This window comes from Cololabis saira, chromosome 23, assembly GCF_033807715.1.
Source record: "Cololabis saira isolate AMF1-May2022 chromosome 23, fColSai1.1, whole genome shotgun sequence".
Taxonomy (NCBI): Eukaryota; Metazoa; Chordata; class Actinopteri; order Beloniformes; family Belonidae; genus Cololabis; species Cololabis saira.
The window spans coordinates 26,845,974-26,862,320 of NC_084609.1; the positions used below are offsets into that span (position 1 = coordinate 26,845,974).

The following is a 16,347-nucleotide window of genomic DNA, read 5'->3' on the forward strand; positions in this document are numbered from 1 at the left end:
AGATAAACGTGTTTTTCTTGGGTGTAATGGTGGGTTTATTTTGTCTCATCCTGTCTACAGGCAGATTGGGATGTTTTTTTCCCCTCCTTGCTGCTGCTGCTGCTTAAATAAAAGCTTTAATCCAGACTGAATATTCTAGAAATGTAAATTTAATGAGCTGCAGTCCACCGAGGACTCTCTGCCGCAGCATGTGCACAGTTACAGATATGGTGTGTTTGCAGGAGTGTGTGTGAAGTGGCACATGCCTCACAGTTTCCACACACTCTTGGCTGGAAACCTTTACAGCTCATAAATTACCAGAACACCCCCCCACTCCCCCATCGGTCCACAAGGTTACGGGTGACTGCCTTTTATTTCAGCTGGTATGTTTGTACGCTGTGGTTTCTGATGCACGCACACACTCCCGTCTCTCCAGGGTGTCTGGCGGAGAACTGTTCGATCGGATCGTCGAAAAAGGGTTTTACACGGAGAAGGATGCGAGCACGCTGATCCGGCAGGTCCTGGATGCGGTGAACTACCTGCACAAGATGGGGATTGTTCACCGGGACTTGAAGGTAACACACACACATGCACCATGCCTGCTCTCTAGATAAGGCCTCACCACACACACTCACACATACACACACACACTTTCAGCCCCCCGTTTTAAATCTTCTTGAGTGGTTTGCTCTCACTTGTCAGCCAAAGACTTATGCAGTGCATTATGGGTCAGCAGGGTGAGAGCCAGCTGTTGGAAGAGAGGAGATTGGTCAGAGTAAAGTGTGTAAACCAGTAGGATATAAATGTGTGATGTGTTCCTCACAGTTGAAGCCTTTCTTAAGTCTTTAACATCTTTTTCCTTTTTCTGACCGAAACATGCAATAAATTGTCAGCATGAAAATAGATAAAACTGAAACCTGAAAACGTGCTGCCTCTGTTTTTGTCCCTGCAGCCTGAGAACTTGTTGTATTTCAATCCTCAAGATGAATCCAAGATCATGATCAGTGACTTCGGCCTGTCCAAGATGGAGGGCAGCGGCGACGTCATGTCCACAGCCTGCGGCACGCCGGGATACGTGGGTACGGTCACACTTTCTTCACCTCCACCAGTCTGCTATCTTTCCTCTGAAGTTCCTTACTTACCCCTTGGCCACTGCAGTTCCTGACACTCTCACCGGCAGGGAAGCTAATAAATCCTCGCGGTCGCTGCTGACAGTTCATGAGCTCGTTCAGTTCCAGTCTCCTCACCGCTCCTCGTTAACTCTGATCTAAACCCCATAAAGTGATTGTAAACGTCCATATACGGGTTAAATACTCTCATCTTAACACAATCAGGCTGCATGTCTTTGACATTTTGATCACTTTCATGGTGGAGAATGTTATACAGTGTGTAAAATAAATGATCATTTGGTTTATTTCATCTGCACGTTGGTTGACTGTCTTATAGAAACTCAGGTAAACAGTGATACTCGGTTACATTTCAGTCAGCAGTGATTACTAACGCCTCTCTCTGCCTCTGATTCACTAATACATGTTGCTCTGATTGTTCATGTAGGTTAGGATTCAGTAAGACGCCTGATTGCGGGTTCGGCTCTGGGTCTGCCAATCACAGACTGTGTTTCATCCGGACTTGAGTCACTTTATTTTAACTGTGACTGTGTTTCCATGCATCAATAACCCTTTTAAAACCCAAATATTGGCAATAACCAGAATTTGCACAGCCATGTAAACACCAATAACCCCTTTGAATAACTGGAATTTTAGGTTACTCCTTTTAAAACCCGAATATTTGGTCATGTAAACACCAAATATATCCCGATCAAACGGAACATGAATTTGTTTTCTGTGCATGCTCTTTTCACAAGGAATCTTGGTCTTTTGAGTCCAAGACGTACTTATAAACATGGCGAAACGCAAGACCACGCCACACTTTTGGAGTGAGGAGGAGACTAATCATTTCATAAATGTAATGAAGGATATGAAAATTTCTGCATTTGTAGACGGTAGAAAGTACCGGGATAGCCAGATTTACAAGAAGGTGAGCGAAATGCAGAGGTGGCAAATCCGGCTTCAGAAAGTAAAAGTCCTGCCATATATTTGTTCTGTCCATTCACTAAAACCAGGTGAGTTCACTAATTAGCTCATCTACCTGGCTGAAGAGCTGTGCTGATTAGAATCAGCTGGTTGAGTGAATGGACAGAACAAATACATGGTAGGACTTTTACTTTCTGAAGCCGGATTTGCCACCTCTGGCGAAATGTTGCGCGAAGCAGCATTTGTTTTGAATTTGGATACATGAAGAAGAAGCAGAAATGATGGGAATTGCGTCATGACGTTCTCCGCGCATCGCTGGTTTGATCCAGATATCCCAAATGATTAATTACCATGTAAATGGAATATTCCCAATGTTTCAGTAACCAGAATATTAGCAATAACCCGAATTTTGACTGCATGTAAACGTACCGGTAGTCTGTTTTTCCCAGAAACAGTCTGCAACAAAGATCTCTACCCCGTACATTTACATGAGAGAGAAACAATCATCCTGTTGTGTGGATCAGCCTTAAGGTCCTCAACCTTTGGGGCGTGTCTCCATTACCAGGAACAGATCTGCAGTATAAACCTCCAGGATCTTTTCCAGGTCCAAGACAAAGCCTTGCCTCGGGTTAGGCACTTCAGCACGAGCCCAAAAGACCTCTCGATGTCCCTCTGGGCTCAGTCATCTCTTTTCATCCATCTCCACCGTCGGCATATATGGAAACGCAGCAAACGTCTCAGCTGCTTCCACGTTAATCTTGTTGTTTCAGCTTGTTTTTTGCACCTGCTTGGGGTTTCTGTCCATATCCCATCAACACTGTCACAACATGAAAACTCTCTGAGACCACAGACCAGTGGATCCTACCAGGTCCTACACTGTAATGGAGACACAGGACCAAGGAGGAGCTGGGCTGGTCCTGGGTCCTATGGCGCTTTTCCACTAGCACTTACTCGACTCCACTCGGTTTTGCACATTCCCACTAGGGGTCTAACGTGCAGAGTACATACTTTTCTGTATCTATTCTGCCGAGGTTCTAATTGGTCGGGGGGTTGGAGTCAGACGTCTGAGTCAGGAGGTGACATCAGCGAAAGAGCGACTCTGACGGCTTCTTGTTCATTTTATTCAACAGTCAATGGCAGCAAAAGTCTGTTTCATGATCCAACTCTGAGGTGCAGATGTTCATAAACCTGGTGCTGAGGATAGAATTAAAAAGGGATCTAGACGGGCGATAAGGAACGACCAGATCTACCAGGAGCTCTGTCACTTCATAGCTGCTCGCGGCTCCAGCTGACTTTTCAGCAGAGCCGAGACAGACAAAAAAAATTAAAAAGCATCGCCGCTTGAAGCTTCTCTTTCTCCCATTTTTTTACTTGATATCGAACACAAGCCACAGACCCAGCAGCACATTTATCATCTCCTCCAGGTTCTACATCTTTAGTGTTGTTGTCTTCTTCGTTTAGATCACACAATCAAATACGTCACAGCAGCTTCTCTCCAACCTCCTACTTCTGCTCCAGGTGCTGGATTGTTATGGAAAAGAAACCAGGCCGAGTTGAGCTGAGATAAGTAGAGCCGAGTAGGTGCTAGTGGAAAAGTACCATTAGATTTTACTCCGGACCCCGCCATTGGAAACCTACTATAGTCTGTGCGTTAGTATATAAGAGAAATGAGAATATTGATCAGTCCTCTCCACCACAACCAAGCATAGAAACTTTGGTCGAAATCCATGCCAGAGTTTTAGAAATGGAGAAAATACCACACTCAGGACCCGATTTACTAAGATCCTAAATAAAGAGTACTAAATTGCGTGTGCACTGAAAAAGTTTGCGCGTGCTGTTGTTGTGTGTTTTGCGGGTGATCAACTAAGATTGCGTGCGCAATTGATAACAGGTGCAAACCTCAGTATTTAAATGAGGTGTTGCGTGTCTTACGGTTTGCGGCGCAAACTTTGCGCCATGGAGAGATGGAAAGCAGGATAGTCGCAAACATGAAATTTGACGAGTTGGGTTAGAGATATTAGTGGAAGAGGCAAATTGTTGTGCCGTATTCAGCACCCCTGCTGTGAAAAGCACCCCCTCGTATATTCAATGATAAGTAGACCAAGAAAAAAAACAACACACTGACACTTCAATATATTTATATATACACACTCACACAAACACATACTAAGGAGTTTATATTATATATATTTACAAATATTATGGAAGACAACACAGTAAGCAGGCTATTAATTAATGACATCAATAACCATTTACCCGATTTTTGTTATCTGTGACTGTGATTGTGGTAAAGTATGACTATTGTGGAATCCATGAGCGCATTTAAACATGAATCATTAACACAAAACTGGACGCTAAACAGAACGTGACACGGAATGAGAATATCATTTTTGTCAGACGAGGGGGTGCTTTTCACGGCAGGGGTGCTGAATACGGCACAACACCGGGGTATGACAACTGCAGAACAAGTATAGGCGCACAATGAGAAACACTTTTTTCTCCATGAAAACACGTGATTTATTTATTATCACAAATAAAAAAATGAATGTGCCTCCTGTGGCAACCTTTTGCTGAATAATACTCGATTTAACATTCAAATAAAATATTTCTCCTTTTGCATGTGGAGATTAGCACCTTCCTTTCGAACGTATTAAATACAGACGCAATCACAATCCCCGCAAAAACTTTCAGGCTTGGTAAATCTCATTGCGGGTGGTAAATGGAGATATTTGCATCTTCCCCTCCCAGTATTTAGCGATTTCTGGCGGGTACGCCCCATATTGATTATTCATCAGGGCAAAAGTACTAAATGAACAGCGTGTGCTATTTTGCGCATTTGAGAGGCGCAGTCCTCTTTGCACGCTGTTAGTAGATCAGCTGGCACTTTGGTTTGCGGGTGCTGTCAAGTTTGCACACGTTTTTACACACGCAAACCTTTAATAAATCAGGCCCTCAGTGTACCTATCTGGATTGATCTGTCCATCCTGGGACCTCTGCAGGCCTCAATTAAACAATACAAAACAAGCTTCTATGTTGGTACTGACACCGTTTGTGTTTCCTGCGTCATCTTCGTTTGTGTGTGTTGTGTCCATATGATCAATCCGAGTCTATAAAACACTTCACAGACAACCCCCCTCTGCAGAGCCCCGCTGTGTGCACATACACATGTTTTGTGTTATATTTAGTGTGATTTCCACGTACTCTTTACTTCATCTGGTGCGTGAGCATTCCCGTGTTCGTCTGTCACTCCAGGAGCTGGATATTCAGCGACAGCCGCTAACTCTCACTACGAGCGTTGAAGCAGAAGTGTTGCCGCTCGCGGCTGCTGGTGATTCCCAGATCCGCAGTACCAACCCAAATAAACAAATCTGTCATGGATCTACAAGCGGCTACATAAATGTTGCACAGCTGAACTTGATTTTGCGGCGCAGCCCCCAGACCAGCGTCACCGAAACCCGGCTGGCTTTTAAAGTTTACATGAGCTCCTCCGAAACTTTTCTCTGATTTTAGCCTAATTGCTTTGAAATTTAACTTTCAAACAATTTTGCAGCGTAATGACTGAAATATGCAGCTAAACATGGTGGCTTTGGGCAAGATTTGACTTTATATGGTCAGATTCTCACTTCGCATTCCTCTCTTTTCGTGCATATGTCTCTGTTTACCTTTTTCATCCGTCGCTCCCCGTCCAAATCCTTCACAGCTTCACCCCTGACCCCCACCTTTCCTCGGTCTCCTGCAGAGGTTTGCAGGGCCAAGGGGCCATTTCCACCGCAGACATTTTTATGTCTATAAATAATTGAGGTATAAATAGCGAGAGAGGGCACCAAATGAAAACCAGATCTGCATGATGAGCATTTCAAAACCCTTCAAACTTGTTTTCTTTGGGTTTGCTTTGCTTATGTAAACTTCTCATTGACAGAAGCACTTCCTTGGTCTCATACAGTGGCAAACAGCAGTCACATAGATGCTGAATTACTGTTACCATCACCTGTAACATGTTATAACCTAATTAACATCCCTCATATAAACTGACTAACCCATTAAATGTTTTTTACACATGTTTTTTGCGGTGCAGTCTGCATGTTGGCCCAGTAAATGAAAAGTTCAGGGTCGTTCCCCCGAGGCTCAACCTGATCCCAACTGCAACTTTTTTTTTCTTACCCCACATCAACTACAATTACATAAAGTAACAAATGTTTGCATATTTAAGGATGTGATCTTTTCATTGATGATATAGTCCAGTGGTCTTCAACCCTGGTCCTCAGGACTCCCTGTCCTGCATGTTTTAGATGTTTCCCTGCTTCAACACACCCTGATAAAAATGACTGTGTCATTAACAGACTTGTCCAGACCTTGATGACAAGCTAATGATCATTAATTAGAATCAGGTGTGATGATGCAGGGCAGCATTTAAAACATGCAGGACTGGGGGTCCCCAGGACCAGGGTTGATATAGTCGATGGCTATCTGTCATTGCTGTAGCTACTAAGTACTCAGCACTGTCTTGACCTCTGAATGGTGAGTAAAGACCGAACAGAGCATAATCATTTACTTTGTAGACGTGAACACGTGCAGAACCCGAGACCACCGTGACGGGCTCTGGGTCGGCCTGGAAGGATCTGAGGACAACGTTTAGCAGCAGGCAGCTAATCATGCGTCATTTACTCCATACACATATATACATATATAGTATAGTATATATATATAAAGTATAAAGCGCCTTTCTACAAAGAAATTTACGTTTTACGTCTCATTTATTCATTCACACACGCACTAATATACTTGGGAAACAGTTAGGCACCGAATATAATATATTTAATTTTCTCAGATAGCAAAAATAAGAACTTTATTGATCCCACATAGGAGTAATTCATGTTATATCAGCTATAGAAAACAAGGTAGTGTCTAAAAACAATATATATCCCCCCTCACAAAATTTTTTTTCAAGTAACAAAATAACATATTTGAACAATTTTTCAGATTTCTTTCAGTATATTAGTGCGTGTGTGAATGAATAAATGAGACGTAAAACGTACATTTCTTTGTAGAAAGGCACTTTATGAAAATAAGTCCATTTACTTGTATTAGTTTACAGCGCAGTCTTGCCTCATCCAATATGGCGGCGACGTTGACGTATCGCGGCAGCGGGCAAAACCACTCGATGCGGCGTCTACGTATATATGTCTATAATTTACTCACCCCCAAGGCTGTGGTTGCTTAGCATCCACTCCAAGGTCCTGCCCCTCATTTCAACCACGACATTTGTCTTTTCAAGCGTACGTTTGGTGGCGTTGTAAGAAATGAGGATGAATTATTGCTATGTAACGCTACTTGGCGTCATAGATAAGCATGAGCTAAGCCAAGTGAAGATGGCTAACTAGCACCAAAGTGTGCGTGTTCCAGACAGCTCGATCCGTCCATGTACGTCAAGGCACCTTGCAGTACGAGTCCTTCTCATCCAGTCTGTAGTCATGACGATAGGGGGCAGATCCATAGCATCCACAGCTAAATCCCCTTCTGTGGGTCAGACAGCAGACAGTTTTAGCTGAACGAGGAAAATTAAGCTGTCCACCTTAAAAACAGTTCTCTGTTAATTGTGATTCGTTGTGTTTCCAGCTGTCTGACGTTAACCATGAACCTAACCACAGATGTTGGCGGTTCTGTTAGTTGTCCTGTACCTGTAGCTGCTGAGATGAGTCAAGTCTCAAGTCTTTTGAGGATGAGTCAAAGTAAAGTTTGAAGTTTTTTTGGTGTTTGAGACCTGAGTTCAGAAGTGAGCAGGTCTCAGGTCCCCACTTATGACTCTAAACTGGTCTCACTTAACACACCGTAAACACACGTCTCTTCACCTGGAGCTGTGTGAAAAGGCTTTTAGTGCTTTTTAGCTTCTTATTCCTACACATGCATTAAAAATGATTTCCCTAAAAAAGAAGTATGAAAAGTTTCCCAGTTTGTGTAAAGATACCAGGAGGAGGACAGAGTACAAATCAGGAGCAGAAACAGAGCCTGAAAATAATAAATAAACAAAATAATAAGTGTCAGCTGATCTATTCCAGGTCGAAGCAACAACTTTGACCCTCAAGTGCATTTTTTAGGCCGTGATCACCAGACAGGATAAGCTCATTGTGCAAAAATGTAAATCTGACATCTCACGTTCACAATGAGTCAGAAAAGACCAATAAACAGACAAGTTGGACTCATTTTAAATCTGACCCCACATCAGGAATTGCTTCATTTCTGGCTTTGTTTATGTGTTTCAATTGTGCAGAGGCCGAGGAAAGACTTTACTAGCCGTACCTTTTTTCCCGTGTCAGCTAGAACGCTTTTAAAACTCAGAGGATCTGTACCTCATGCAGAAAATTTCCCACCGTGAACCCAACCGACATGTGATTGTGATTTGGAGATACATGGACTGTCTGCATTTTTTACATTTATTCGGGCTCGTTGCACCATAAAGTTCTCACGTAAAAGTCACACTGCAGTTTTTTACTGGAGCTGGACCTGAAAAACAAAAAGCTGAAAGCACGGTCCAGGTTCAGGCATGGGGAGCTTTATTAAAAGGCTGCAGAATTAGGGGTTCATTAGTAGTTTCCAATGTTCTGAGCAATTGTCTCCGTTCCCCTCAGCTCCGGAGGTTCTGGCCCAGAAGCCGTACAGCAAAGCGGTGGACTGCTGGTCCATCGGAGTGATCGCCTACATCCTGTGAGTACCGACCCGTCTCCTTTGTGTTGTGTCACTCATGTGAGCCATGTGGTGTCACGCAAACCAGAGTTTCCCAGCAGGCAGCGCGTGAGCCGCTTGAACGCTGCAATAAATGTCCGTTTGGGAAATCTGGACTCTCAATTCCCCTTCTGTCGGCTACAGTATGTTCTGCTGTATGCGCTGACAGAAATATGACCGTGAGATTTACTGACTCACGTTGGGTTTCTTCTGTTGCAAGAAGAGGCCGGCTGGACCCCTGCCATGACTGTGGGCGTGTCCCCGGGTTTGATTGACAGCCTCCTCTCTGGGCTCTCATTCTCCCTCCCCCCCCTGCAGCGCGTCTGTCTCTATTAGACTCTATTTGTGGTGCTTTTTAAACACGTTTTACGATCTAAATCAGGAGAAATGTTCATTAAAAGAGGAAGAAGTGGGATTCTTTGGCTTTTATTTCATTGCAAACAGTATGAACTTAATATGCGTCATGTTTTTTCTTGTTATCTTGATTTTGTGTGGCACATGGTCGTGAAACAGAGCAGCTGAGCTGCAATCAATCAATCAATCACTTCTAATCATGCAAAGCTTTGTGAATCATCCACTATGAGTTCCACTTTGCATTAAACGTGAACTTTATCACAGCGATTGTGCTCCGTCTTCTTCTGCAGAAGTGTCAGCAGCACCTTTAAAAGAGGAAGGAGCTTCAGCTTCTGTCTGATTAGACTCTGATTACACTGCAAAACCCCAAAATCTTAACAAGAATATTTGTCTTATTTCTAGTTAAAATGTCTCATTTTTCTCATCACTGGGGAAAAAAAAACAATTTTCACCTGTTTCAAGTAGATTTTCACTTACAATTAGTAGAAAAATCTGCCAGTGGAACAAGATTTTGTTGCTTGTAATGAGAAGATAAATCTTGTCCCACTGGCAGATTTTTCTACTTATTTCAAGTGAAAATCTACTTGAAACAGGTGAAAATTGTCAAATAACAAGTTATTTTTCTGGTAATGACTCTTGTTTTAAGTGTAATGAGATTTTTTTGACTAAAAATTAGACATTTTAACTAGAAATAAGACAAATATTCCTGGTAAGATTTTGAGTTTTTGCAGTGTACATATTAAACTTTCAGGTTACCTAGCAACAGCACTGCTACAGCCAATCCCTTTGCTCAAGTAGTGGTGCTTTCGCCAAACTATATTGTCTTAAATAAAATATACTTATAGAAGCTAAATGTACGAGTCACCATAAGTAAATAAGAACATTTTGTAGATGAGTAAACCAACATAACTTAACAGCAACTTCTCTCTTGTTTCTTTTCCACTTGCCACTCTGCAGTCATGTGGTGTGTCCAGAAGTCTTCTCAAGCTGCAAAACTCCTCTTCCAGCTGTTGTTCAGAGCATTGTGTGCTCCGCATGTGTTGAAATGTTTCAACTAATGTGTCAGACTTTGACTAAGATCGTAGCAACGCAAACAATTAGCAGGTCTGACGCAGATTGAAGAGATAAATTCAATATTTGGTTTGGATATAGCTACGTCTTTCAGTGTTATGTATTTAATGTATTTAGGCATCTTACCTGTAAGATTAAAGAGACTAGACAGATATTGATAAAACTTATTAAGCAGTTGCTAGAAAGAGAGAAGAAGAAAATTGCTCAACAAGCAACAAACATCTGTTGCAGAAGGGAAAGAGATTACTGGGAAGATTTATTACACAGACTTTCTCTCCAAAATATGCCGAAGATACATTTGAAGAGTACTGGGAACCCTGGAAATCATATTTAAATCTGCATTTATTTGATATTTATGTACAATTAGGGGCGTGGACTTACAGTCTCCAGTTGTCATCAGGTCGTCATCAGTCATCACTTTGGCTATGAAGCCCGGCTAAGCAGCGGGACGTTTCTACCCACCCAGCATCCAAACGCAGCGGTCACCTCACATTTTCCCCGCTGAAACATCTGAAGGAGCCAGCGCCCGCGGCCAACTGTGACTGACGCGAGGTGGCTGTATTCCAGTCAGACTCCCACGTCTGATTTCTGCGGCCATTAGCAACGTGGCACTGTGCAGATGCGAGGACAAAGAGCTCTTGAAAACGCTCCTCGGAAAACCCTTTGCTTTGCTTTGTTTTTTTGTCTTGTCCGCAGCTGATTTAACAGATATCAGTCTCTTTTGGCAGCCGTACGTTTATGACAAAGTCTCCCAGTGAAAACATACCCCTCATATGTTGTTCATGCTTCTCTGCTTTACTCCAAAAACCCGGAAAGCTGCTTGGAAACAAACATTAGAGAAATGAAAGTGTAAAGATATTATCAGAATAATGGGAGCTGGTGTTAGTGCCTGGCTGTTATCTGCGTTAGCATCGTTTACATTAGCACCAACCCCCAACGCCGGGGGCCACTTTCCTTAGTTCACACGGCCGACGGAGGAAGAGTGGAAACGAGACGAGCTGTTCTCACGTTGGACCGCTGAAGGGTCATTGAGACGGGTCATCTCAGCATCTCTGGGCTTCTCTTTTCAAAGACACACAATTTATGAAGAATTATCAGTGATGGATGCGTGGTGTTTTTTTAGTCCAGATTGTAAAGAGTTCTCCTGGTCTAATGCAAGAAGAACATTACAATCCAGGATTAGTTCATGGTTAACCTCCTCTTCATGTTTACAACATATTTCAGGAATTACTTACTCATACGCTCCTTTATCTGACCATAAACCTATCTCATTGTATTTAACTGGTTCTAAAGAAAGTAATAAGAAATTAAAGCTGCAAGCAGCATTGAATGGGCCCTCGCACCCTTGTGCACATTCAGGCTGCAGTGGAAGCTTGTATGACTTGCATGTAGATTCTTCAGGCCTGGACATTTAGTGGATGACACCACCCACGACTCTCTGTATCAAACCATTCAAAAGTTATGGCAGAAAGTAGGAACTATCAGATATCGACCAATCAGATGAAGGGTGAGCACGCTTTTTGGCGTCTATCGTCGCCACGGTAACGCTTTTGACTGAGAAAAGTAATGCACATCGTCGCAGGATGGAGACGCACATTATGATGTATAACACACCTGGGTGCACGTTACGGTTCGGGCGAAGAAGCGGCCGAAGGAATGGCATAAATTGCGCCAAAATTACACAATTAATTCAAAATGGCTGACTTCCTGTTTGGTTTCGGCCATGGTGCCATGACGCTTTTCTTTAAGTTGTGCCATGATACAGGTGTGTAATGATTTTCAAACCGTATTGTGGGGCTTGAGGCACAAAGTTTTATAGGGGGCGCTGTTGAGCCATTAGGCCATGCTCATTAAAGTAAACCATTAAATATCAAATTTTTCGCCAAGCCTGGCTTGCATGCAAAATTTGGTGACTTTTGGGGCACGTTTAGGGGGGCAAAAAGAACCTCCTTTCAACGGAAGAAAAAAAAAAGCGAAAATCAACGAGAACTCCTACAGATACAATAGGGCCTTCGCACTTTAAGTGCTCGGGCCCTAATTAAGGGGATATTGGAAGTAAAATAATAACTTACTTAAATACAAAACTTTTCAAGACTCAGTTAAATTGATAGCTTTGGATATCTTTCCTAAAAATTATATCAACAATGTCCAGAAATGGGAATACTTTAAATTTAAAATGAGAGAAATGGCCATCCTTTGCAGTAAAAATATCAAAAAAGCTAAAGACAAAACATAAAGGGAAATTATGGATGAATTAAAAACTTTTCTAAATAAGGAAAATCTTTCAGAAGAGGATCACGTTAGATTATTGCAACTCCAAAATGAAATTGATAATTTATATACTGAAGCTGCTAAAGGCGCATTCATTTGTTCCGGCAGGAGGTTCCCCCTTATGATCCAGGTCCTGGTCCAGGTTTCTTCCTCCTAAAGGGGAGTTTTTTACCTGCCACTGTTTATGTAATAACTGCTCGGGGGTCATGTTCTGGTCTCTGGAAAGATCCTAGAGAGAACTTCTGTTAAAGACGCTATATAAATAAAACTGAATTGAATTGAATGTAATTGTGACGTGTGGTGTTGATGCTGAGCAAAGTCACGGGCAGACGGAGCTCTGCAGAATGGCCTTGTATGTGTGTGTGTGTGTGTGTGTGTGTGTGTGTGTGTGTGTGTGTGTGTGTGTGTGTGTGTGTGTGTGTGTGTGTGTTCCACCTGAGGGGAGTGTTACAGGTCAGGGGTCGGCAGCACGTTAGCGGGAGCAGACAGGAATGCTACACATGGGTTTTCGCGGCGGGTCCGTGCGTCGTTTGAAGTGCAGCCCGTTCCGTTCACCTGGCAGCGCGCTGGAGAACAAACCCGCGCGCTCAAGGGCAGACAAAGAGCAGCTCCCCGCCGCCAATTAGCACAATTAGCATCGGGATTCAGACCTCGTTAGCTTTCAGCTGCCGCTCAGGTGGAAAGATCACAATAGGAAATCAAGCATGATAATCAGCCAGGATTCCTCGGGTGTGTTTGTGGGCAGATGAGTTCAGGAGATGGGTGGTGAGTGACTGCCGTGTGTGTGTATTGGTGTGTGATAGTGGGGTGACAGGCAGAGGTGTCAAGTAACCTTACTTAAGTAGAAATTTGGGTTATCTATACTTCACTGGAGTAATTATTTTTCAGACGACTTTTTACTTTTACTCCTTACATTTTCACGCAATTATCTGTACTTTTTACTCCTTACATTTTAAAAACAGCCTCGTTACTCTATTTCATTTCAGCCTTTAAAAAAACTATCCAGTTAAATTGCTCCATCCGGATAGAGTGAATTTGGTTGTGGTTGTTTCAGATGTTCTTGTCCAGTTTTGTTCTTACATCCGTTCCCTCAGATTCCTGCAACTAAACTTGGATGTACATTCCAATAAAGGTTAGGATAAATGATAACATGCCTCTGAAGTTTGACTTTTTGCACCATTACAATACTTATAGGCAACTAGTCATCATATCTCCTGCTCTCTGAAACACATGTTAATGCTCAATAGTACACATATATGGTTCTTTAATATATTTGCATTATACTAAGATGCATTTCAATGGCTTTTGTCCTTAACTGCTTTTTTCCACCTTACATTACTTTTACTTTTATACTTTAAATAGTTTTGAAACCAGTACTTTTATACTTTTACTTGAGTAAAAAACTTGAGTTGATACTTCAACTTCTACAGGAGTATTTTTAAACTCTACTATCTATACTTCTACCTGAGTAATGAATGTGAATACTTTTGACACCTCTGGTGACAGGTAAGTCAGTAGTGACCAAGCAGGACAACAGTGGAATTTTTTTTTCCTCGCAACATGAACAGTTCAATTTTTCAATTCAGTTTTATTTCTATAGGGTCTATTACAACAGAAGTTGTCTCTAGGATCTTTCCAGAGACCAGATCATGACCCCCGAGCAATTATTACATAAAGCAGGTAAAAAACTCCCCTAGTGGGAGAAAAACCTTAAGCCAAACAGTGACAAGAAGCACTTTCCTTTAGGAGGGAAGAAACCTGGATCATAAGGGGGGACCCTCCTGCTGAAGACCAGCTGTTTCCCTTCTTGGTGTGTTTCTCCCTTTTATTCCTGTTTTTCGGTGTGTATCGATGAAGAACAGCGTTTTAATGAGTTTTTACGCAGCGCTCTCCTGGAGCATCCAGCACGTCGGTAATGAGCTGCAGATGATGTTTTTGCTTGAGCGGCGGCTCGGCCGCCGGTTCATTTGGCTCATTTTGAAGAATTAGACTGGAACTTCAATTAATTTGTGTTTACGAGCGCTGGAAGCCGTTAATCTCGTGTCAATGCGATGGAGTTAAGAGTAAAAATCTGGCCTGGTCCAAGCGCGCGCCTGCCTGGTGTCATCGTCCTCCGTGGCTATTTTCTGCTGTGAAATCAAAAAACGGGAACGTGGAAAAACAGAAACCTGAGTTGATGCGTTTGTTTGATGGAATCCTGGGAAAACAGTGAGGCGCTCGGGCGGATGATCTCAGCCTGCTGCGAATGGCGAGCTTCTTCTCTGAAACAAGATTCCTTCTCCAAACTTGGAGGTTTTTTACCGCCATAATTGAGCCCTGTGGGGCAGCAACGTGCCGGAGAAGGTTACCGAGTCCTCGTCTCAGAACTCTGCCAATAAAGTCGGCGTAATGGGCCTTTCAGAGCCACAGCCACGCAGGGCTGGTGCAGATATAACTGCAGGCTCGGGTCCGTGCCGTATCTCTGGAAGGAGGGACGTCACAAATTACCGTTTAATCGCTGAATAAAACATTTATTGAATACAGGACTGTCTCAGAAAATTAGAATATTGTGATTTTCCGTAATGCAATTAAAAAACAAAAATGTCATACATTCTGGATTCATTACAAATCAACTGAAATATTGCAAGCCTTTTATTATTTTAATATTGCTGATCATGGTTTACAGTTTAAGAAAAACTCAAATATCCTATCTCAAAAAATTTGAATATTCTGGTAATCTTAATCTTAAACTGTAAGCTATAATCAGCCATATTAAAATAATAAAAGGCTTGCAATATTTCAGTTAATTTGTAATGAATCCAGAATGTATGACATTTTTCTTTTTTTAATTGCATTACAGAAAATAAAGAACTTTATCACAATATTGTAATTTTCTGAGACAGTCCTGTAAGTGCATTTCTCTAAAATGACACATTTCAGCCAACAATTCAAAGACTAATATTGACCATAAGAAGGAGAGTGATGGACTTTCTGATTCCTGTGTCTGCAGGTTGTGTGGTTATCCCCCGTTCTACGATGAGAACGACTCCAAGCTCTTCGAGCAGATCCTCAAAGCCGACTACGAGTTCGATGCACCGTACTGGGACGACATATCAGATTCAGGTGAGCCTTTCATGTACCACTAACCACCCCTCCATCACCTCCACCATGTGCCACATGTGGACCACGTGTCTGTGGTGATGAGGATCATGTGCTGTAGCATTCTGAAATCATGTGGTGTTTTTCATCTCTCCAGATGGTTTCTGGCTACGACTTTATACCCCCCTTTAATGCAGCGAGCACCGTTACCCTGGTACGCAGCAGAGCTTTAGAGCTGCGTTTCCAGCCCTGGTCGTCCTGCATGTCTTAGATGCTACACCCTGATACAAGGAGCTCTGTCATCAGCAGAGATGTACAGACCTTGATGACAAGCTGGTGACGACTGTTAACTTGAATCATGTGTAAAACTTGAAGGACGGGGGGCCCGAGGACCAGTGCTGGGAAACACTGCTTTAGAGAGAGTTGGATAGCTAATAAAGAAAAGCAAGAAGTAATTCTGGAAATACCTAACCAAATCTGAAATGTTCACCACAACGTTGCACCAGGTCTTAGGTAGTTTTTGTAAGTACCTCTCCCTAGCAGGGACATCTTGGGGTCAGTGTTGTGCATGACCGAGTTCAAAACGCATTCATTGAACACGTTCATTTCCGTGAGAACGTTGAACTGAACGCAACATATTTGCAAATAAAGAGCTTGAATGTGAACTTGTTCATTCTGCAGATCACGAACTGGAACTTGAACTGTTCAGATTATGTTTCAGCTTCACTGTTTACGTCCAATTATTACGGAATACATTTCACCAGCGGGCGGCGCACACATTTAAAATACTTGACAAGATGATGACTTCACACTACATTACCCACAATGCAGTGCACACACT

General features: G+C 42.6%; 1 protein-coding gene across 1 annotated transcript in view; it reads left to right on the forward strand.

The window, feature by feature from the left end:
- Positions 1–16,347, forward strand: part of camk1da (calcium/calmodulin-dependent protein kinase 1Da) — an 85,917-nt gene that overhangs the window by 62,449 nt on the left and 7,121 nt on the right. The window contains exons 4-7 of the mRNA XM_061714789.1: positions 416–554; positions 932–1,058; positions 8,639–8,714; positions 15,418–15,530. Coding sequence (XP_061570773.1) covers positions 416–554; positions 932–1,058; positions 8,639–8,714; positions 15,418–15,530 — 455 coding nt within the window. The remainder of the gene's footprint in view (positions 1–415; positions 555–931; positions 1,059–8,638; positions 8,715–15,417; positions 15,531–16,347) is intronic.